This window comes from Myodes glareolus, chromosome 1 (genome assembly GCF_982192425.1).
Source record: "Myodes glareolus chromosome 1, mMyoGla1.1, whole genome shotgun sequence".
Lineage (NCBI taxonomy): Eukaryota > Metazoa > Chordata > Mammalia > Rodentia > Cricetidae > Myodes > Myodes glareolus.
In genome coordinates this window covers 78,944,407-78,968,168 of record NC_142026.1, presented here as the reverse complement: position 1 = coordinate 78,968,168, position 23,762 = coordinate 78,944,407, and the positions used below count along the sequence as shown (strand labels likewise).

Below are 23,762 nucleotides of genomic sequence, written 5' to 3'. Positions count from 1 at the left end.
AGCCACCATGTGGTTGCTGGGAATTGAACTCAGGACCTTTGGAAGAGCAGGCAATGCTCTTAACCACTGAGCTACCTCTCCAGCCCAATTTGCTTGTTTATACTGAGTGAGAGTGTGAGTGTTTTTGGAGGGATGGAGAGAGGGTGTCTCAGAAGTCCTCTGTCACTCTCCATCTAGTCCTTTGAGACCGAGTTGCTCCCTGAATCTGGAGCTTGTGTTTTCTTAGCTAGACTGCACAAAGACAACCTTGAACTCCTGAGCCTACCACCTCCACGGGCAGGGATTCCAAGTGCTAGGATCATGGGTGTGCACTAACATTCTTAGTTTCCCAGTGCTGGGTCAAACTCGGCTTTGTGCATGCTCAGAGTGGAAGCACAGTAGCAGATAAGTGGTGTCCCAGCTTCAGAACCAAGAAAAAACGAACAGCAAACTGAGGGAGGTTGCTGAGGCTCCTGTTTTTTCCTGACAGCTGAGTGAAGAAATCATTCCATGCCAGTCATACACATGCCTTTAATCCCTGTTGGGAGCCACCTGGAGGCACAGGTGGTCCTGCAGTTTGGAGGTAGCCATGTGGGGCTGAGCAACCCTGCCTGCACCCTTGCCTGCACATGCTCAGACCAGCAGGATGGCATTAACCAATCAGGACAGCGTTCAAGCCGCTCCACCGTTTAAAAGCAGCTGCCTCGGGGCCCAACGCTCTCTCTCTAAGCTTTCTCTCGTCCCTGCTCTATCGTCCCTTCCCCCAATTTTCCTCAAGGGAATGCTCCAAATAAAGATGTGACCAGAGAAGGAATTCTCGTTTTTGGTGGGGTTCATTCCTGCTGGACAGGATGGCGCCCCGCAACTGGTGCTCGAAACTCCGGGACGCTGAGGGACCCTGACAACTACGCCGGGGGACCCTGAGAAAGCCCGGGAGAAAAAGCCAAGATCAGACACCAGCACAGAGAGCCTTGAATTTCAGAACTCTGAGAACATGGAGCGGTGAGTGACGTCGGTTGAAATCCCCAGAAAGGGGAGGAAAAGAAATGTAAAAAGGAATTTCAAAGGATAGGCCTAAATAGAAAAGAAAATACAAAAAAAAATCAAAGTTAAGGTATCTGAAAGAAGGTACAGAAAGCAACGGGGAAGAAAAATCCCTTAAGTTCAGTGCAGGAGGAATGTAAACAGCAGCAAAAAAGGCGAGGTAACTAAGGCAGGACTTTGAGGACGATGGGGTACGGGAGACCGCGGCTTCCGCTCCCTCTCCGTCCACCTGCGTACTCGCTGATAGAGACTGGAGGCAACAGTCTCGTAGGGAGGCAAGCTTGATCACTGCCTTCCCTGTTCTTAAAGAGCCACAGAGCTTTTGGAGGTGATTTTCGCCTAATTTTGTTAAGAGAGCTCAGTCTCTGGCTCTCACGTACAAAAAACTTTAATTTTTGACTGAGAAAGACAAGCTGCTTGATCGTGTTGAGAGTGCTGGCGGCAGCCGGCCCGCCTTTGAGCGGTAATGCCTGATTAGAAACACGGAAGTGGGCCAGGCACGGTGGTGCACACCTGTAATCCCAGCTACTCAGGAGGGAGACGCAAAATTGCACTCTCCAGTGCTAGCTCGTTCGGGAGGCATGGCCATGCTAACCAGTTGCTGGCGGGAAATTTGCTGGAGTCCTCAGAGGCTTGCGAATAGCCAGGTCGCGGGCAGGCTAAAGTCCGTGTGACATCAGAGGCCTTCTGGCGGGGCTATGGTTTTTGGAAGGCTTTTTCAGCACCTGAGCGGACTCGCCTGACTGAGGCGGAAGCTGCGTGGTGAGCAGCGGCGCCATAGAAGGCAAAGAGGAGCTGAATCGGCTCTGCGGAAAAACTGTGTTTCCATAGCAACATGGGCGAGCGGGGAGGTGAGTTCCCAGAGAACGGGGCTCTGCGCGCGGGCGGACCGGGCAGGAGAAGCCCCTCCACGGGTGGGCGGATGCCCCCCCTCGCCGGAGCTTGGAAAAGGCTCACAGCGGTGCGAGTTCATTGCCTGAGGTGAAACGGCGAGCCCGCCCACGGCCCGGGGCGGAGCCATGCCTTCGGGCCATGCGGAGCGCGCCATAATGGGCTTCAGAGGCGGAGCTGTGGCAGCCGCCGCCTCCGCTGCTGCCGCCCTCAGCCAAGGTCGCCAAGAATTTAGTCAGATAAAAACATTTATCCCCCAAACATCGCCCCTTTGTCAGCAGGAAGTAGCCAGATGATCGACGTCCATTCTCCCTTAAAGAACTGGTCGTGATTATCATAATAAAGGCATGTTTACCTGGTTACCGTATCCTAGGTAACAAAGAAAGGCGGACCTTTTGCCTGAGGCACCTGGTGAGATAAACAATGCTACCTAGAGGTTTTTCCATCTGAATAGGGGAGCTGGAGAGATGGCTCAATGGTTAAGAGCATTGCCTGCTCTTCCAAAGGTCATGAGTTCAATTCCCAGTGACAACTGCTTTGGTTTTTAAACAATAGAGGGGGACTACACTACCAGTGACAGCTTCCCCCAGAGAAAGGATTTCTCTTGCATTCTTTACACTTAATTTTTAATTCAAAATTTTGCTGGTACAGGCAAACAAGATTTGCTTTTTGAAACAGAGACCTGCAGATCTCTAAGTTCAAAACCAGCCTACTTCCAGTACTGATTGTGCTGAATTTTTACACTGAGAGTTTTTAATACTCTTAAATGTTAATTTGGGAGGAGAGTTTTGTTTATGTTTTTCTAGGAATGCTGACATACATCTGGATGCCAGCGAGACCGACCAGAGAGATAAAGAAGACGACCCAGTGGATGCTGAGTGTCCTGCTGTGGAAGATTCGTGTGGAGACAGCAGAGATGACCTTCTGGGCAGTGCCAAGAGCAGCTGTTTCACACCATCGACTTGAGCAACACCCTGTGCAACCTCTTATCTCTTACTCTACTTTGCCTTTTCCTTCCTTAGGAATGGGTGGGAGCAGAGATATCCTTGGCATGCTGCGTCTAGGTGGGGACCAGATTGGAAAATAGTTTTGCCTTATTGCTCTTAAAGACAATAATTAGGGGGAGATGTTGGGAGCCACCTGGAGGCACAGGTGGTCCTGCAGTTTGGAGGTAGCCATGTGGGGCTGAGCAACCCTGCCTGCACCCTTGCCTGCACATGCTCAGACCAGCAGGATGGCATTAACCAATCAGGACAGCGTTCAAGCCGCTCCACCGTTTAAAAGCAGCTGCCTCGGGGCCCAACGCTCTCTCTCTAAGCTTTCTCTCGTCCCTGCTCTATCGTCCCTTCCCCCAATTTTCCTCAAGGGAATGCTCCAAATAAAGATGTGACCAGAGAAGGAATTCTCGTTTTTGGTGGGGTTCATTCCTGCTGGACAGGATGGCGCCCCGCAAATCCCGGCACTTAGGAAGCTAAGGTAGAGGCAGCTGGATCTCTGAGCTCAAAGAAAAGTGGTCTACACAGGAGCTCCAGGCCAGCCTGAGTTTCATAGACAGAAACAAAAGAAAACAAACCTAAAAGAACAAACAAACAAAAAAAAACCCAATATGCTTCCTCACATATATACAACGCACAGAGTGGTGAGAAACAGACAGACTGACTGCAGAAGCTGCTGCCTCAGTGGGAAGCTCATGGTTTTGGTAATAAAGATATCATTAATGAGATTAATTTAATAGTTTTGTAGAATGGGGAAGAGGTGAGGAAGGAGTGCCTGCAGGTCATGTGATTGGCTTGGGTTTTTTAACAATGGGAGTCAACATTAGTCATTGGGAAAATGGAAATCAAAACCACAAAGAGAAACCAAACCACGGCCACAGAGATAGCTTGTAATTAGTGTTACATAATAAGTTTGGCAAGGGGGTGGGGAGATCAAAAGCCTCACCACATTTACTAGCAATGAGGTAAAATGGAGTAGTCTTTGTGAAAAAAATCTGCCATTTCCTCCCAGAATTCAGGTCTGGAAAACTATCTTGGTGAGCAAAAGACTTGCACTGAGTCATGAGGACCCGAGTTGGATCCACAGAACCCATGTAAAATGGTGTAAGATACTGAGCCTCTGTAATGCCAGCTCTCCTATACAAGATGAGTGATGGAGCCAGGAGAATCCCAGAAAGCTTGTGTGCCACCCAGGCTGGGAGATGCAGTGGAGAGTTAAAGACCCTACCTCAAAGAAGATGGAAAGCAGGGACTGGATGCACAGGTGACATGTCCTTTGACATCCACCTGTGTGCACACAGTCACACATGAGCACACACACAAAGATAACACAAAATTAAAAGAAATGGCTGATGCTGTAGATGTGGCTAAGTAAATGGAGTAACTGCCTAGTATGTTCAAAGCCCCTGCTCCCATCCTCAGGACTCTGTGAACACAATGTGGTTTGTGTCTATCAATTCAGAACCCGGGACATGAAGGCTGGAGGACCTGAAGCTCCAGGTCATCCTCACCAAGTTTGAGACTTACCTTTGTTCTATGAGAGCCTGTCACAAAATAAGGAAAAAATAATTTTAAAATAACAATAAATGATTTATTATATATTAATAATTGTATTAATACATTTAAAATAATATTTAAAAGGAACTATAAGACCTCATAGTTTTTTTCCCTAGGTATATACTTAAAAATTAGAATCATAGGTCCACGCACAAACCTGCTGAAGAACATCATAGTCCCAGGTTAGAGACAACCTAAATATCTGTTTGTTGATAATAGGATGGATAAAAATGGGTTGTGTCCTGTTATGGTATACTGCTTAACAATAAAAAAGAAATGAATCAGAGATTCAATGGCTTGAGTGAGCTTTGAAAGTCTTATGCTAAATCAACCATAAAAGGTCACAGACCGCCAGCTTCCATTTATAGGACTATCTAAAACAGATAAATTCACATATGGAAGATGAGTGACTGCGTTGAGTGTGTGTGTGTGAGGGGCAGTGGGATGAGGGGTGACCACCAGTGGGGATGGAGTCCCCTGGGGAGAGATAGAAATAAGTAGAGTTAGAATACAGCTATGGCTGCACAATGGTCAAGTTACTAAAATCGGCGTTTTCTTCATGGACTGTTGCTATCTACAGAAAAGGAACTGGCAGGGTAGTCTAAGAAGAAATTGAAGTTGAGAGAGTCTTAGGAGGTTCGTGAGACTAGATTTCATGTAGCCAGGGTGGCATCGAAGTCCCTGTGTAGCAGAGCATGATGTTCAGTTTTGATTGTCCACGTGACACATAGCATCACCTAGATTCGAGTGGCCTTTAGGTATGACTGTGGGTGATTTTAACTGGGTTAACTGAGGTGGGATGACTCTCCCCAAATGCAGGCAGCATCCTTGTATGAGCTGGGTCCTGGACTGGTTGAAAAGGAGATGGTGAGCAAAAAAGCATGTGTGCATTAATCCATTGCTCTTGACTGTTTGTGATGTGAGTAGCTGCTTCAAGCTCCTGCTGCTTTGACGTCCCTGTAATAACGGACAGTGGCCTGGAATTAGTCCAATAAACCCATTCTTCCTTGATGCTTTTACCAGGGTATTTTCTCACAGCCACAGGGAACAGAACTAATCGCCAATGACCATGAACTTCTGACGTGATATGGATTATCGGTGTGCCTCACACCATCTGTCTACTACTTGTATTTTCTTTCATTTTTATTTAAGATGTATGGGTGCTTTGCCTGCATGTGTGCTTGTGCACTACACAGAGGCCAAAAAAAGGTGTCAGATCCCCTGGAATTGAAGTTACAGAGGTTGTGAGCCACCATGTGGTTGCTGGAAATTGAACTCAGGTCCTTTGGAAGACCTGTTGAACCATCTCCTCAACTCCAATACCAATTGTATGACCTCAGAATCTAGGTTCTCAGGAAGGAGAGTACCCTGTAGAGTTTCAAACATCCATCAACCCTTATTGGGGCCCCCCTAATACCCAATGACAAGAAAAGTGGGAAGAGGTGCTTGGAAGAAAATAAATAAAAAATTTATTATATCTTAATCACAGTACAAACACATTAAATAGAAACAAGAAGAATGTATGGACCTTCTGGTCCTGGTCCTACAAACCCACACCCTGATCAATAAATTACCCCTCCCCCGAGACCCAGAATTCTTCAGGTCCAATACAGTTCATCGGATGTATTCCAAGAATGCATTCCAAGAATCTTGGATGACACTCTCATTTCAAGAAAGGAAACTGAGGCCAGAGAGTCCACATGGAATTCATGGCTCCTGCAGCTACCCTGCAGGACTCCTCTTGCCTCCCCCACAGCCCTCTGTGAGCATGTCCATGGCCAGACTCACACCTGAACATGGTAGCCACCGCTGCGACGCCTGCAGAGCCTCCGCACAACCACCCAATAGAGGGTCAGCATTACCACCCAGTAGGCCACATAGGCTCCTGCCCCAGCAGCGAGGTGGTAGGCCTCGGCTGCCCGGGATGGATTACTCCAGTCGGCCTGAGCTTCCTGGGCAACACTGCGGATCAGGCCTCCAAGCAGTAACAGAGCCCAGAGTGCCAGGGGTAGCACTGGGACATAGTTAGCGGCCAGCTTCTTCCTGCCTGAGGTGCCCCAGCCACTCTGATTCATGGTGACCAATGCCAGGAACTTGGCGGGCAGCAGGCCACACATGTAGAGCGGTGCATAGAGTGACAGCAGCACCATACGCAGGCAGCCTCGCAGCCAGGCTGCAAAGGCTGCCTTAAGCAGCGCCACGCCCTGTACGCACAACAGTACCCAGAGCAGGGCCCACGGACGGCCTGCATAGAAGAGCCGCAGAACTGTGGCAGCCACGAAGAAAGGGAAGAGGCCGGAGACCACTGCTTCATAGGTCATCCACGCATGGTGGCGGTGCCACCATAAGGCGTTGTATAACCACTCACGGAAATAAGACTTGGACCAGCGGGTCTGTTGGCTCAGCCAGCGCAGGAAGGAGGAGGGCGTCTCTGAGTAGCATCTGGAGCGTGAAGTGTACCTGACAGGGGCAGAGAAACAAGGGCGGGCATCAGTGCGGTTTTCCCTGGGCAGGAATTTTAAACTTAAAGATCATTTCATGTGTATGAATGGTTTGCTTGCATGTACATATGTGTGTTACATGTGTTCCTCGTGCCTGAGGAGGTTAGAGGAGAGCATCACAGCCGTTGGAACTGGAGCTACAGATGCTTGTGATCTGCCATGTGGGTGCTCAGAATCGGATCCAGGTCCTAAGCAAGAGCAGCCAGTGCTCTTAATTAACTGAGCCATCTGTCCAGTCCAGGTAGCAGAATTTTGAAGTGCCCACTTTCACTGCTCTTGGGGCAAGTTTTTGTTTTGTTTTGTCTTTTTGTAGTATTTGTTGTTTTTTTTTTCTTTTTTGTCATTGTGTCAAAACAGTTGACAACAGGTAAGGACAGAAGGGTTTTATTATGGCTCATAGTTCAAAAATAAAGTCTGGCCTGGAAGGGAAAGCACGGAAGCAGGAATATGAAGCATCTGATCACATTGCATCCATGGACAGGAAGCAGAGAGGACCGAATGCTGGTGTGTGTGTGTGTGTGTGTGTGCACGCGTGCTTGTGTGTGCATGTGGTGTGTGCATGGTATATGTGTGTATGCATGCGTGTGGTGTGTGTATGTGTACCTAAGAGTATGGACGCACAAAGAGGCCTGACGAGTGACTCAGGTCCCCTGGAGATGGAGTTACAGGCACTGTTAGCCACCAGATGTGGGTGCTGGAATGGAAGAGGTGCTCTTAACCAATGAACTTCCTCAGCTTCCTTTCTATGGGCCTATATCACTGTTTAATATTTACAACAGCCAGGACTACGTGGAGGTCGTATACTAAGCAATTTCTAGTAATTGCTCAATCAGTGTGAGCTACTGCTGTTTTTCACTGTGACTAACACTGTTACTACAGACATGACGAATATTAGTCATTGACGCTAACACCATCAGTGACATGACTAAGTGCTGACTAAATTGGCAAGTCCTGCCATGAGGAGTAGGGCAAGGCTGGCCACTACCCTGGTTAATGTTCCTATGAGAAGTTCTCAAAAGAACAGTTGGAACCCTTCCTGTGGCTGAGGCAGAAACCATTAATCTGTCCCTACATGCCTTAGTCATACCCATGCAGGGTAGATAGAATCCCAATTAAGGAAAAGCCAGAGGTGGCCATCAGCAGTTAGCTTATTAGGTGACCTCAAACTAGTCTCTCACCAAGGGTAGTACTTGACAGTGTCTCTCTTCATTGTGTCAATTGGCACTTTCAATGTTCTGCTTGCTTCTGCCATTGCTGTTTGTACCCAAAAACATCTGTCTAGAGGATGCTTTCACAAGCCGGTCATCTACTCAAAGCCCTCCATGATTCATTTTAGTGAAGGTCCTATGAGCCTTTCACAAGGGGGCGCCTGGTATCTCTCTGTCCTCTCTCCTGGTGCTCCTGGCTAATAGGAGATTATTGTTTCAACTCTGTTTCCTCCAGCTTGACACATTTCCTCTTGGAGGGAGGAGGGAAAACTTAAAAAGTTAATTGGAAATTCAAGGAATTAACAAGACCCAGGAGGCTTAAAATGTAACTAGATTATGGAGAGCTCTCCTAAAGGAGGTGAACAACTCTGTGTGTGTGTGTGTGTGTGTGTGTGTGTGTGGTGGGGGGAACTCTTTAGTGGAGCTGCCTGCAAGGTGTGCAGGGAGCTCTACAGATGCAGCTATTGAGAGCAGTCAAAGCTGCCTCCGAATCATTCATGCATAAGTACGCCCAACTAACTCACTGGTATCAAGTTAGACTTGGGTAGACGCAGTGATATGCAAGTAAAGCCTTTATGTCTGGCTGTAAGGGAAACGTATAGTAAAACCTTTGTGTCTGACTTTGAGAGAAATGTTTCAGGAAAGTCTTTGCTACATTTGGGTCGATTAGTAGATGCTGTGAAATTATTTTGAGACTGTTTCGGCCTTGAAAAAAAGTGTTTCGGGGGGAGGGGCTGGAGAGATGGCTCAGTAGTTAAAAGCACTGGTTGCTTTTCCAGAGGCCCTGAGTTCAATTCCCAGCAACCACTGTAATGAGATCTGGCGCCTTCTTCTGGCATGCGGGCATACATGGAGGCAGAATTTTTTATACATAATAGAAAGATAAATAAATAGATAAATAAATCTTTAAATAAAAAAGAAAAAAATGTTTCTCTGGAGAAACTGCACTTGGTGCTAAGTGAGAGCTTGCAGCTACACCGACCTTGGTCCTAAGACACTCCTGGTAGACTTGGAGTTCTTACTTTTGATAATCATAAAGATCTGAGATTTGTGTGGGTTGTCTGCTCTCACAGGCAGCAAAAGCAAGGTATCTTTGGAAGTTGAAACCTTTACCAGCCCCTATTAACCTTGTCTACGTTTGAATAAAGTAACTGGAATGAAATAGCTGGGGGTCAGTCTTTTCCAAGAAGGCTAAGCCCTTCTTCTGCTTCTTCAGAAGCTCCTGCAGAAGATGAAGGCTTAGCAATCTTAGTGAGTGTCTCTCTCTACTTTGGCACATACGACCGACATTAAATAATAGGGTGAATAATTTTTCTTGCCTTTTTAAGTTTATTTTTATTTTTGGTCTGTCATGTGTGCCCTGTCTGGGGTGAGTGATGTTTGCTTACATCTACGCTCGCTAGTGTTAACAGTCACCTTGCCACAAGGTAGCAGCACCTGAGAGGAAAGCCTCCACTGAGGAACTGGCTAGGTCAGGCTGGCCTGTGGGCATGTCTGTCGGAACTGTCTTGATTGTTCACAGAGGTGGGAAGACTCCCCCTGAATTTGGGCAGCACTATTTCACAGGGGAGGTACTGAATATTGTAAGTGTAGAGAAGGCTAGCTAAATACTAAGCAGGAGGCGGCAGCCTGCTAGGGTCCATTCATTTCTCTCTGCTTTTGACAGTGGATGCGATACTCAGCAAGGCTTGAGTTCCTGCCTTGACTTTCTGTCAGTAATTGGACTGTGATCTGGAATTGTAAGCCAAATCAACAATCTCTCCCTTAAGTTGCAGGGATATTTGTTGCAGAAACAAAAATTAAAATAGAACACCATTTCTTCCCCAGGAAAAGTCACACAATATTCTCTATAGGTTGCCACACTTGGTAGATATATTTTCTCCTCAGTGTAAGGAAGAATTTTTGCCCCTTTTGCTTACTGCTGTGCCTGTAGCGCATCCAACTTATCGTCACTGACAGACCTCCCGTATAGTGGTTATGGAGATCAGACACTCTCCTCCTCAATTTCCTCTTTTCTTGCTGCTTCTCCCACTGGTGTTAGCCCACCCCATCTACTCATCTCATCCTTCTCACTCCCCTTCTGAGTGGCCCACGCTGGCTCGGTCTCCATGGGATAGCCCATTTACCCCATCTACCTTGTTCCTTCTATGTGAAATTGCTCACCCTCACCTTGTCTTGTTTGGTGGAGGTGAAAAGAGTTCACAAAACCCTTTACAGCCTTTACAGTACCTCCAATTCTCTTCTAATATCAAACTCTTTGAAGGCCATTGACTGAATACACGTGGTTCCTCTACCTCTTCTGATATTGTCCTCTGCCTCGTGGACCCTCTTTCTCTCTCACTCAGGGACACTCTTCACACACACGACCACATGGTCTCCTCTACTTACTTGGTAGCGTAACCCATGCTGAGCATGCGGTTGGTGAGGTGCCTGTCATCCCCGAAAGTGCAGTGGGTGCCCAAGAACTTCTGGTTGTACCAGGCTTCCAGGAACTGCTGCAGGAGGTTGTTCCTGTACAGGCCTAGGTAGGGTGGGGAGTACCCAAGCATCAGCCTCTGATGTGGTCAGTGTTGTGCTCAGTGCATCTCTGTTTCCCACTCTGTGCTTCCTCATCTCCATCCCAGTCTCAGCCTTGTTCCTCATCACCCCAAATACAGCACCAGTCCTATCTGCCCATTCCAATGTGTCTGTCACATGACCATGCACTGTAAAGTCACCGCTCCTCCCACAATGCCCCAGCATTCTCAGTGCCCTCCCTGTTCAACCCCATCTCCACCCCAATCTCATCTCCCTTCCACAAGCCCTTTCGCAGCAACTTGCCCAATCTGCATCCTTCCCCCTTTCCCAGCTTCATTTCTCTGCTGCAAACCAGTGCAGCTCTAACACCATCTCTTCCTACTCTCCAATCTTTGTTGTCTGCAATTCCGACCCCAGCCCTATCGTTGTCCACAACTTTACCCTGCCTCTGGCTCCCTCTCTCCCTTCTTACGCACCCACAAGCCTCCCAAGCCCCGCTTTCACTCACCCAGAGGACCACTGATGCAGGACACACAGTGGAAGTAGCTCTGACAAGCTCTCTCCACATTGAAGGCTACCCAGTATCGCAGGCTGCTCAAGAAGCTGACCCAGGAATCCAGAGGGTTAAGGATCCTCACATCACCTCCAACAGCCCCTACCCGGGGGTCTTCATCCAGCACTCGCACAAGCTCCAGCAGTGCCATGGGGTCTAGCCTTGTGTCTGAGTCACAGACCTGTGAAAAGAATGGGAATAGGGTCTGACTAGAATCCTACACAGGGCTAGCCCTTGAAATGGCTTGTAGATTGTTTACACTATTCCCTGCGCTGGGATCCTGGATTATATAAAAAGTGGACGTGAGCTTCACACAAGCTGTGCAGGTGGTGTGAGCAGCTGCTTCCAGCTCCTCTGCCTTGACTTCCTGTCCAGAGAACTGTGAGCCAAAGGAAGCCCTTTCTCCCTTAAGGTGTTTTTGTAAAGGTATTTTCTCAGAGCAACAGGAGAAGAAACAAAGACAGTAGCATGTTAGTGAATGATCACACTGAATGGATGGATGTGTGATGAAATAATGGTCTGTATTTCATAGATGAATGGGTGACAAAAGTCTCAACATTGAAAGAAAGCAAAAAGGAAAGGGGGAACAAACCTCTATATAAAAAGGGTAAGCTAATGAATGAATAAGTGGATGAGGTTCACACTGGATGGATGGAAAGAAGGGTGAAGGGAAACCTTTCCATATTGCATGAAGAAAGAAACATTATATCAAATGTCTTGATTTGTGGGTGAGTGATTGAGTGACTGAATCTTTGTATTAAATGAATGAGTGGCTGCATGAAAGGGTGAATGTATGCTCAGAGCTTCCTTCTGTCTTCAGTGGCTACGTGAATGAAAGAGGGAATGAATTTCTTCTTTCAGTGTTGTGGTTTAGATGTGAAATGTCCCCCATAGATTCGTGTTTTTGAACACTTGGTCTCAGCTGGTAGCACTGTTTTGGAAGGTTGTATGACCTTTAGGAGGTGGGGACCAGATAGTGGGTCTCACTTCCTTTTCTCTTTTTGCTTCTTATCTGCAGGAGCAGTGTGACCAACTTTCTCAAGCTCCCAAATCCATGTCTTTCCTATCATGATGGACTGCACCCTCAAACTGTGAGCCAGAATAAACCCTTCTTTCTCTAAGTTACTTTGGTCTGGTATTTTGTCACAACAACTAGTATACAAATGGGTAGAGTGAATGAGCACTGTATTGGGTGTGTATGCAGATACGTGTATCATTGAATGAAAGAATCACACCAAAGTAAGAAAAAAGGAAGAACCATTATATCAAATGGAGGGATAAGATTGACTAAATATCCATATTAATTCAGTTCATCAATGGTTGATGAATAAATGAGTGAAATGGAAGAATTAGAGTTTCTGTCTGAGTGTGTGGTGAATGATGAGATAAGAAAGGATTTGAGCCTGGGGCGATAACTAGGTGAATAACAGTGCTTGAGAACCCGGATTTGAATCTCAACATCCATGTAAAAAGATAGGTGTGGTTGCATATGCATGCCTGTAACATAGTGCTCTCTCTCTCTCTCTCTCTCTCTCTCTCTCTCTCTCTCTCTCTCTCTCTGTGTGTGTGTGTGTGTGTGTGTGTGTATACAAGAGGAGCACTTGTTCTTGTTGATTGCCAACCTACGTCTAAGTTCAATGAGAGGTCCTGTCTCAAAGGAATGAGGGAGGAGGGGAGTGAAAGAGCAGGACTCCTGATGTCTTCCTCAGGCTTCCACAGTGCACACACACGTGTATATACACCACACAAGCACGCATACATAAATAAGAGAAGACAGGGTTGACTCTACATTGAAGAAATAATCTGCTGGAGGATGGATAAAAGCACGAGTAAGTATTGAAAGATTTCTTCACCGAATGAATAAAAAGAGGAAATGAAGCGGTTCCCTCAAATCTGTTTGAAACAGCGTCCCCTGTTTCAAAGTGCAAAGCCTGACTTTGAACTTCTGATCCTCCCGCCTCCACCTCCCAGGGCCTGGGGTGCATGCACTCTACCCTTTCTGAAGTGGAGGGTGTGAGATCACATTCACAGGGGGCACGGGATACCTTGCACTCACCTGCACGTAGTCCACGGAGTCTCCCAGCGCCTTGAAGGCCGTGTACATGACCTCGCGCTTGCCGCCCCAGCGCTGCGCCACGCACACGCACCTGCGCGTCCTCACCAACGCCTCCACCGCCAGCCGCCCGGGGTCCTCCGCCTCCACTTCGCGGTAGGCACCGGCACCCACTGCACCCGCCCCCTCCGCCGGTTCCCAGGGCTGATGATAGTTGCCGTCCCACACGTAGGTGGCGGGGTCCTCATCGGCGAAGACTTCGCGGAACATGTCCACCATGTACAGATCCTCCTCGCGGTTGCCGTCCACCACCATGAGGACGCGCAGCCGCGCGCGCGGGTACAGCAGAGCGCGCGCCGAGGTCAGGCACTGGCGCAGGTATGCGGGGTCCTCCTGGTAGGCGGAGATGGTGAGCGCCACGCTGCGTGCGGTGGCCGCGTCCGGGGGTCCCTTCGCTGAGGCGCGCCGCGCAGCCGCCGCTACCCTCCGGTGCTCCAGGTAAGCGAAGAGGCTCTGCGCCACTAAGTGCGCGCTGAGGAAGGCCCCGTAGAGACCGAAGGCCAGGAGGCCGTAGCGATCGGAGGCGAGAGGGACGCCGGCGGCGTAGGCCCAGCTCATGAGGCCCAGGATGAGCAAGGCGAACGTAATCGTGAGCGCCCGCCGAGCCAGGCCGGAGCAGCGACGTGCTGCCTCTGAGGGCTTCCGCATGTCCTGTGGGGAGCCAAGGAGAAGGATCAGTCCTGAGCGCTTTCTGAAGATGGCTTTATTTCTGGGGCTCTCTCGTCTAAGCTGAATAAGAACATTCCAGAACTTTCAAATGATCTGTCTTATTTTTATTTTAAAGGTTTGTTTATTTATGCATTTTTATTTTATTCCTGTGTTTTTTTTCCTATGTAGATGCCGGTGCACCACTGTGCCCGTTCCCCATGGAGGCCAGAAGAGGGCCTTGTATGCCCTGAAGTTGGAGTTACAACACTTGTGAAGTCTGTTGGCTTTGCAATAGCAAGTGCTATTAACCACAAAGATAGTTATCTCTCTAGCACCCTAGGAGTTCTTATAAAGATCCCCGGAGCGCCACCTTTGAAGCAATTGTGGCTATTATCTTGGCTTACTACCTGATTTTATTAATTGCCTTACCCCGCTTTTTTTTAGTAGAAAGAGTCTGTGTGGTCCCAGCTAATCTAGAATGCCCTATCCTCCTGAGTGTTGGCAAGATAGGAGTGAGCCACCAAGCCAGGTTTAATTTGATGCAGTCGAAAGTAAGCCGTTATGCCTCCTCCTTCCCCAGCTTTAACATCGCTTCTATACAAAAGGGTTACACAGTGCAGCTTCCCCAGGTTTTCCCTGTGTTTGTTGGTGGCCCATGAAATGGTGCTGGCTGGTGGGATGGCTCAGTAGGTGAAAAGTGCCTCCAAGTCTGACAACTGAGTTTGATCCTTGGAACCCACAGGATGGAAAGAGAAGGGAACTTGCTGTGCAGTGACTAAAACACATGCGTTCGCATGCCATCTCCCAAAAAGTAATTTTAAAAGTTGAAAAAAAAATAATGAAGTTAAGAATGACCCAACCAAACAAAAGTTTCTGTGTCAAGACACTAATACCATGTCCTAAGCAGTTTATACCAAATATGTATCAAGTGCTGTTTTAACCCCTTTATATGAACTTGTTTGTTTTAGATACAAGGTCTCCTGTAGCCTGTCTACATGTAGCCAAGGATGACTTTGAACTTCTGAACCTACTGTCTCAGCTTCTGGCATGCTGGGATGACAGGCATGTAGCACCATGCCCAGTTCCTGTCGTGCTAGAGGTAGAGCAATGCTAGGCAAGTGTACTACCAGTTGAGCTATACTTCCAACCCCAGGTAAGTACTCTTTTTTTATTTTTTTAAATTTTTTAAAAATATTTATTTATTACCTATACAATATTCTGCCTGTGTGTATGTCTGCAGGCCAGAAGAGGACACCAGACCTCATTACAGGTGGTTGTGAGCCACCATGTGGTTGCCGGGAGTTGAACTCAGGACCTTTGGAAGAGCAGGCAATGCTTTTAACCACTGAGCCATCTCTCCAGCCCTAAATTTTTTTATTTAAAAGGTTTTTTCCTTTTATATGCCAACCCACTATTCTTCCTCCCTCCTCTCCTCCCACTCCATCCTCATCTCTCCCCTTACCCACCCCCTATCCACTCCTCAGAAAGGGTAAGGGAGTCAACAAAGTCTGGCATATCAAGTTGATGCAGGACCAAGCCCCTCTCTTCTGTATCAAGGCTGAGTACTATATCCCTCCATAGGGAATGGACTTCAAAAAGCCAGTTCATGCACTAGAGATACAGTGCCAGTGGCCACAAAGACTGCCCAAGCCACAGAACTGTCACCCACATTCAGAGGTTCTAGTTCCGTTCTATGCAGGTTCCCCAGAGTCAGTGAGCTCCCACTAGCTCGGGTCAGTTGTCTCTCTGGATTTTTCCATCATGATCTTGACCCCTTTGCTCATGTAATCCCCGTTCCCTCTCTTCCATCAGTTACTGGATGAAGGTGCTATGATGACAACCAGGTCAGTTACCAGTCTGATTTAGGGAAGTACTCTTATCACCATTTTCCAGGTAGAGCTGCTGAGCCACAGAAATTTAAACTCTCAAGATTATATCTAAGGTTATAGGATTTGAACCCAGGATTGCAATCATTAGCCGCAGTCTTCCTAGAGCCTCTAGTGACAGCATTTGCAGTCATGGTATAGAAACAAAACAGGATAGTCAAAATCTTGTGACAGGTGAGCAGTTGCAGGTGACAGAATGGCATCTCTGACTTCCCGGAATCCTCATGTGTGTCCCCTTCCCGCTATCCAGTGGCTTGACTGTGCCATGTTCATCAATAGAGGCTGAGAAGGGTCTCTGTCTTCTCATGCGTAAGATGGGTAAGTAGTTGCTTCCCCAGCCAGACATTGTTCTACAGCAGCCCTCTGCAGTGGGTACCCTTGCTGTGCCCTGTTACTGAGGCCAAAAGAGATGAATTCTCTCACTAAAGATCACTCAGATAATATGCAGAGGACTTAGGGCTCAAACACAGGCAGTCTGACTGCTGTGCTTCCTCCAGCTTAGGCTATCAGTTCCTGCCTGCCACACTGACTGTAGGATAAGGCATCAACGTAAGGCAGGTCACACTGCCCACAGCTGAAATGCAGCCAGTCTGACCAGGGTGAGAGTGTCTAATCTTAATTTAAAACTTAGCATTAACAGGCTGGGGAGATGATTCAGCGTACACAAAGGAGCTGAGTGCCCATATTTAATCCCATCCCCAGGCAGGCAGACAGGTAGATGCCTGGGACTTGCTGGCCAGCCATTATAGCTGAAATTGTGAGCTCCATGTTCAGTGGGAAGCCTGTCTTTAAGACAAAGAGTAAAGAACAGATAGAGGAAGACATTAATGTTGACCTCTGACCTCCACAGGAGTAGGCACAGCTGAGCACACACCTATACAACATATACACAGTCATTAAAATGAAAAGCCTGGTGACATAAGCCTGTCATCCTAGCTACTTTTGAGGCTAAATGATATAAGAGGATCTCAAGTTTAAGGCCCACCTGGTCAACTTAGTACTTAACCCTCTTTCAAATTAAAAATGAAGAGGCCAGCAAGATGGCTTATTAGGTAAAGGTACTTGTTCCCAAACTTAACTTGAGGACCCTAGGTTGATGTCAAAAACTCAACTCTCTCTCTCTCTCTCTCTTTCTCTCTCTCTCTCTCGTATATTAAATTATAAATGCATAATTTAAAAATATAAATTAAAACAAATGCTCCATTTAGTCCCATTCAATTATTGAAAACCTTTTAATTATGCCTTGAATAAGTGTGATGCATGACTCTTTTTAACTGTAAATTTTACAAAAAACTAAGCCCAGGTAAACCATTTTTTTCATACACAATGTATTTTGCAGTCTTAGTCTGGGGTAGATAAAAAAAACAAAAGATCTCACTAATTTTGTGTTGGTAATATTTTGAAATTTTTTTTTGTTTTCTAGACAAGATTAGTGAAGTGTAGGCGGGCTTTGACTTCACTGTGTGACTGAGAATGTCACTGAATTTCTTCTGATCCTTTTGCCTCGGCCTTCTGAGTAATGGCATGACAGAGGTAAGCAACCACATTCAGTGTATTTGGTGCTGGAGTTTACTTGTATCTGGGGCTTTGTGTATGCCGAGCAAACACTCTACCAACTTAGCTACATCCTAAGTCCCTGAAACAATCATGCTTCAAAAACATTTATTTGTCTGTCTATCTATCTATCTATCTATCTATCTATCTATCTATCTATCTATCTATCTATCTATACATGTATGCATACACATATGCCGTGGTGTGTAAGTGGCAGTCAGGGCAACGTTCAGGAGTTAATTCTCATCTTCCATCATATGGAACAAACTCAAGTAATCAGGCTTAACAGCAAGCCCCTTTCTTTTTGAGCCCTCTTGCCAGCCCCAAACAACCATATTTTTTAAGTATACAATAGAGGTCAGGACACAGATTTCCACTACCACTTACAAACAGATATCTTTTTACATTCCTAAATCGTTTTAAGCTGAGAGGGAAACAAAAATGTTTTGTAGAGCGTGAAAGTCACTAGCAGTTCAAACGTCAGTGTCCTTAATACCACACTTCTCATTTACCGTTGTCTGTCCTGACTACACAGTAGAATACCAAATCACGATATACTGTCTGCTGTTTGGTAGAAAAGTTTACAGTTGTCTCACACACTGAGTTGATGCAAAAAAATTACCAAAATTAATTTCATTTAAAAATTACAGTTATTTCTTTGCTTATATTGTGTGTGGGCATATGTGTGTCACAGGGTGTGTGTGTGTGTAAGTTGGAGGACAGTTTTGGTACTAAGTTCTCTCTTCCTACACTGTGTCTGGGAGAACAAACTCAGATTGTCAGGTTTAGCACCAAGCACCTTTCCTTCCAGAGCCATTTGTAAGCCCCTCTTACTTTTTCAAGAGGTTTTAATAATCATATGTAAGAATTCATATTATGTTTCAGATAGTAGTGGTGAGTTAGGTATTTTGGGAATATTAAAAGAAGATGAAGGGATTCCCTGTGTTGTCCAGACTGGCCTCAAACTCCTAGACCCAAGCATCGTCCAGTCTCTGCCTCCCAAGTATCTGGGACCTCAAATACATGGTTTACAACTTAAGATAGAACTTTTAAATACTCAATAACAATTATTCTTTATTTTAGACCCTTTCATTCCTGTCTTTTTGTCTCAAACACAGCTCTACCTAGGCTCCTGGGGGCGGCTCAGCTTATGAAGACGTTTTCGATGCCAGCAACACGGACATCTCCACCTACAGTTGTACTCACATTAAGAGCCACACAGACTGAAAGCACCCATGTTCCACAAGACAACCTCATATGCCGTGTCTCAGACTGAAAATGGGGGTCCTGTGATCTCCCACTAATGGTCATGCAAGGTACCTGAGGACACAAGCCCTCAGCATGAGGAAGAAACAATATCAAGACAATAAGCAACATGCCAGGAAACACCCAGACAGCCACTGAAGGTCTGGGGTGAAGGAACAGAAATAGGTTTCAGAAGAAATAATCAATAGTTCAGATCAGTAGTTATCTACCTTCTTAATACTGCCACCGTTCAATACAGTTCCTCATGCTGTGGTGGCAGACCCCAAGCTTAAAATTATTTTAGTTGCTCTTTCATAACTAACTTTGCTACTATTGTGAATTGTAATATAAATGTCTGATATGCAGGATGTGTTTTCATTGTTGTAAATTGACCAAAAGGGTTGCGATCCACATGCTGAGAATCACTGGTTTAAGTGGATGCCATCCATATGACATTACTCTTCTTCCAGGTCAAGAGAAGTTGAATGTTGGTGAATGCACGCAGTTCAACTAAATAGATTCTGAACCCATTAAATTGAAGCTGAAATGCTGCAGTCTTCTTTAGGAACACTAGCATGCATTTATAGAATCATAGACATGTATGGATGACAAAGGAAGCTCACTCCACCGCACGTGCTCACTGAATTCATACAGTTGCTGTCACAAGTAGATACACTCACATACAAACACATTCTCAATAGTCCCCGATACACATGGTCTCACATATGGTAGTAATTATCCTTTATGGCAACAGACACACACGCTCGCACATGCACACACACACACACACACACACACACATGTACATACGTGTCTCATGGCTGTGGATACTGATGAATTTTCTCCTCTCCGGCTTGCTCTGCAGTCTCTGTGTGTCTAGAGCTAGCTGGAGGGGGGCCATTTGAAGACCAGCAAATGCGGGGGTGGAGGAGGGTTGACGTCAGCCGATTAGCCTGTCCAGGGGCTCTGAGGTCAGGCAGTCCTGTAACTCCACCCTCTTCGATTCCCGACATTGCCCCCATCCCCCTCACCAGTCTTCACAGCCCCTCAAACTGGCTCTTTACACCCCCTTTTCTTCCAGCCCTTCCACTCTTTTTTCTTTCTCCCTTTTCCCCTTGCATTGAGTTCACTTTACCTTTCATTTGTCCTATCTGTATATCCCTTTCCACCTTCCCCCTATGTCTGTCTTCCCCATCTCCCTCATCTGCTTCTCTTGTGTTTTGTCTGTATTTCTGTCTCCATCTCACCCCATTTGCCCCATTTGCCTTTCAGTTTCTATCTCCCACAGCCCCCCTGTCTCCCTGCCCTGCCCACATATCTTCTTCTTCCTCCTCACTTACCCCTCATCTCCCCAGAGCCCACCTTCCTCTCTCCAGACTCTCTACAAATGAGTCCCACAGGAGGATATATCAACAACTGGCAGATAGATAAAGTGCACACGCATGTCTGTGGGTGTGCCTGTGTTGCTGGCTTGCTGGCGTGTGTTTCACAGCAGCCTGGAACTACAGCCAGAATTGCCTGCTCTTTGCTGGGCTGATTTCTGTCTGTCTGTCTGTCTGTCTGTCTGTCTGTCTGTGGGGTGTGTGTGAGAACACACATGTGTCTCCGTCAAGGTCTGACTGGGGCTGAGGACTAGAATACTAGGGTCTGTCTTCTGAGGGACTCCAAGTGACTTCCGGGAGTGGTCTGGGCTGAAGGGCTGTGATACACCATCATGGAAACTGGGTCAGAACACAGCTGGGATGAGATGGGGTGCCAGGGTGCATGTACCTCAGCCCCTTGGGACCAGAAGGCCAGTAATCCCTGTTACTCTTTTATATTCTTTTTATAAGATTTTTGTTGTTGTTCTTAGCTCGAAGATTATCCCCCAAGTTCCTCTTACTGAGATCTGAAAGTGGGTAGTGTATAGCAACTGTCTCTTCCTGTATCCTGTGTGGTGGATACTAATAATTTATATTCTTTCTCTCTGTCTCCCTCACTCTCTCTTGCTCGCTCATTTTGTGCTTTACCCCCTGACTCTATTTCTCTACCCATCTGTATTCCCATTTCTTCTCCTTTCTTATCCCAGTCTTCCCCTCTGATGTCTGTTATCATCTCTCATCTGCCTACCTGCCTCTCTGTCATCTCTCATCTTTTAATAATCTACCTATGTATATCTGTCATCTATGTATTCCTCTATCCCTCTATGTCTCTAGCTATCATCTGCCTGCCTGTCTCTTTGTGAGACTCTCTCACTCCCCGCCACACACCAACTTTTTATGTCTCTATGGTTTTCCTTTATCCTGATGCTTCATGTCTCCTACTCATTCAGGACTTTCCTGAACAAAGCCAGGTTCTCACACCCAGCTTGTAAGAACTTTGCTAGACAGGGTGTAGGGTCAGTGCCAGGTTGGGCCTTTGCTTGAGCCTGGCCACTAGAGAGAAGCTCCCTGGTGGTGGGAACCTGGGTACCACCCATCCATTAGGGTGGGGCAAGCTGTGTCTGACGCTTTTGCCGGGAGCCTGTGATGCTTAGTGTCTGGCTGTGTCAGGATGATGGAGGCAAGCCCAGAAAAGGGGATAAGAGGAGTTCCAGTGGCTAGGAAGGGATAGCCCAAGCTCCCTCCGCCCAGGAGCTGGGCATTTGACTGCCTAGCCTGAACACCGCCCTGACTGGGTGGAGCAGCTGTATAAAACCAGATGTTTCTAAAACCAGAGTGTGCATGAGAGACAGACCAGGGTTTCAAACTTTTGGGTTTTCTCTCTGCCAGCATACTAGAGATCTGGCCACAGCCAAGACTCCACCTTCAGACCCAGGTATCCAGGCCTTAATCTCCTTTGTTAGACCAGGGTTACAGGACCCTAGCTCTCCTTCCCTGGACTCAGGATTCCAGACCCCTGTCTTCTCTTAGACCCAGAGGTCCAGTATTTAATCCTCTGCCTTTAGACTCAGGAATCTAGACATTAGCCTTTTTCTCTTAGAAAAGGAGTTCAGGCCTAGCCCTCCTCTCTCAGACACAGAGGTCCACTATCCCATAATTCCTTGCAAGCATAGATGATCAGGACTGAATGTAGCAAAGACAAGATGACAAAGACAGATGAAGCTAAGCACTGTTGCCCAGTTCTCTCCCCTCTGATGGCAGCTTTTAACTGGTGCCTGCCCTGAGTCCACAATGACCTTCCTTCTCCAGAAGGGTTATTTTTAAATTTAATTTCATGATGAGAAAGCAGGGGAGAAAGGTAAGGGTGGTAGCCACAAATGGAGAAGAAACAGGAAAAACGTGTTCATTGTAGGGTCAACTCTTGAGCTACTGATGGGTGGGGCCCTGGGCTAAGTGATGCCAGGCACACACAAATGACTCAGTAGGGGGCCCTGCCTCTGAGGAGATGCCAGAGACAGCTGTGTAAACAGAGGATTGGGCACTGATGGAGTAACAGTTCCACCCAACTGAAAGTCAGGAAGGGCTTCCTGGAGGAGGTGCTCCTGATCAATGAGGAATTAGGGGAGTGGAAAGGGAAGAAGGGAGACGGCATCCCAGGCAAAGACATGGTGTGGCTAGTTGACAAAGCACACAGTGAGAGGTTCTGTGGAAGTGCAAAGTAGCTGAGAAGTAATGAAGTACATAAAGGTAAGATTACTTTTTAAATGGCTTGGGGAGATGAACAAATGGCTCAGCGGTTAAGAGTGCTTTTAGGCAGAGGACATGGGTTGGGGTCCCAGAACTCATGTCAGGTGGCTTACAACCACCTGTAATTCCAGCTCTAGTGTATCTGATGCCTTCTTCTGGCCTAAGTGGTCACCTATACACATGCAACATACACATAAAAATACAATAAATATTTTAAAAAGAAGGCATGGGCGGCTGCAGAGATGACTCAGTGGTAAGAGTACTTGCTACTCTTGCTGAGGACCTGGGTTCAGTTTTCAGCACTCCTGTGACTGCTCACAGTTGTCTATGACTCCAGGTCCAGTGGTTCTGTGCCCTTTTCTGAACCTTTGTGGGCACTGTAGGAACATGATGCACAGCCACATATGTAAGCCAAACACTTCTACACATAAATATTTAAAAATTACTATTAGATTGAAAGGCAAAATTATATATTCAGGATGAGGATGTAGCTCAGTTGGAGAGTGACTGCCTAGCATGCATTTAGACTGTGGGTTTGATATTTAGCACTGTATAACCTGGGCGTGGTTGTGTACACTTGCAAATTCAGGTGTACTAAAAAGAAATCATGCAGTGCAAGGTTCTTAGTGTGTGTGTAGGACTGGGTGTTATGTATAATTTCAAGTATTCAGCAAGGGTCTTGAAAATATGCCCCTTTGCTGGGCGGTGGTGGCACACAACTTTAATCTCAGCATTCGGGAGGCAGAGGCAGGCAGATCTTTGTGAGTTTGAGGCCAGCCTGGTCTACAAGAGCTAGTTCCAGGACAGGCTCCAAAGCTACAGAGAAACCCTGTCTTGAAAAACAAACAAACAAAAAACCCACCAAACAAACAAAAAGACAGAAAAAAAAGAAAGAAAAGAAAAGAAAGAAAATATGCCCCTTAAATAATTGGAGGAGGGGGTTTTGTTGGTGTTTTGAGGCATAGTTTCTCATGAATGAAAAATGAAATAAAAAGGAAAGAAGCATGATTGCTTCCAGTTAAGATGGAGGAGAAAGTTTATTGTGGATAAAGGGGGACAGACATTGTCAGAGGCAGGAGCATCTGGGAGAGCCCAGAGTGGACATGACCCTGAGCCATGTGAGGAGAGGAAGAGGGGAAGAGGGATGGGGAAAGGGGAGCAAGGTGTAGCAAAAGAGTAGACAAAAAGACCAGGTAACCAAATGGTTGTATTTTATAGGGAAGGACAGCTGAGGGAAGGGTAGCTCAGCCTCTGGGCTGGGAAAGTTTAGGGATGGAGGAAGGGTGTGTCAGGCAGTAGGGCCCGGGAACAGCTAGGGTTTTAGGGAGGCTGGGAGAACCAGGTTCACTTTGATATGGTAAGTAGGCACCTCAGCCTATTGTCATGGGTTTGAAACCTGACCTCTCTGAGCCCAGGTTGGGCTCTAACTCTCCAGATAACTGAAGAGGACAGTGAATTCCTGA

At 46.8% G+C, this 23,762-nt stretch overlaps 1 protein-coding gene, 1 long non-coding RNA gene and 1 pseudogene across 4 annotated transcripts; 2 read left to right on the top strand and 1 right to left on the bottom strand.

Annotated features, from left to right (window-relative positions):
• The first annotated feature begins 1,874 nt into the window (after nucleotides 1–1,874).
• Nucleotides 1,875–1,980, top strand: LOC148123504 (Nuclear RNase P; annotated as a pseudogene).
• Nucleotides 1,981–5,912: 3,932 nt separating this feature from the next.
• On the bottom strand, nucleotides 5,913–20,155 carry Has1 (hyaluronan synthase 1). The gene is made up of 5 exons (XM_087910397.1): nucleotides 19,502–20,155; nucleotides 13,302–14,009; nucleotides 11,201–11,426; nucleotides 10,564–10,696; nucleotides 5,913–6,926 (listed from the first exon to the last, which is right to left on the bottom strand). Exons 1-5 carry the CDS (start codon nucleotides 19,508–19,510, stop codon nucleotides 6,251–6,253), a joined length of 1,752 nt encoding a protein of 583 aa, XP_087766523.1. The 5' UTR covers nucleotides 19,511–20,155; the 3' UTR covers nucleotides 5,913–6,250.
• LOC148123503 (uncharacterized) lies at nucleotides 13,384–19,057 on the top strand. Of its 3 annotated transcripts, none has more exons than XR_015738846.1 (6): nucleotides 13,384–13,454; nucleotides 13,531–14,142; nucleotides 14,975–15,159; nucleotides 15,247–16,210; nucleotides 17,316–17,425; nucleotides 18,565–19,057. It is a non-coding gene; the product is annotated as an uncharacterized LOC148123503 (long non-coding RNA). The 3 variants fall into 3 exon arrangements; XR_015738847.1 differs by having other exon boundaries at nucleotides 13,531–15,159; nucleotides 15,247–15,391; nucleotides 16,067–16,210; XR_015738845.1 differs by having other exon boundaries at nucleotides 13,531–15,159.
• Nucleotides 20,156–23,762: the final 3,607 nt, after the last annotated feature.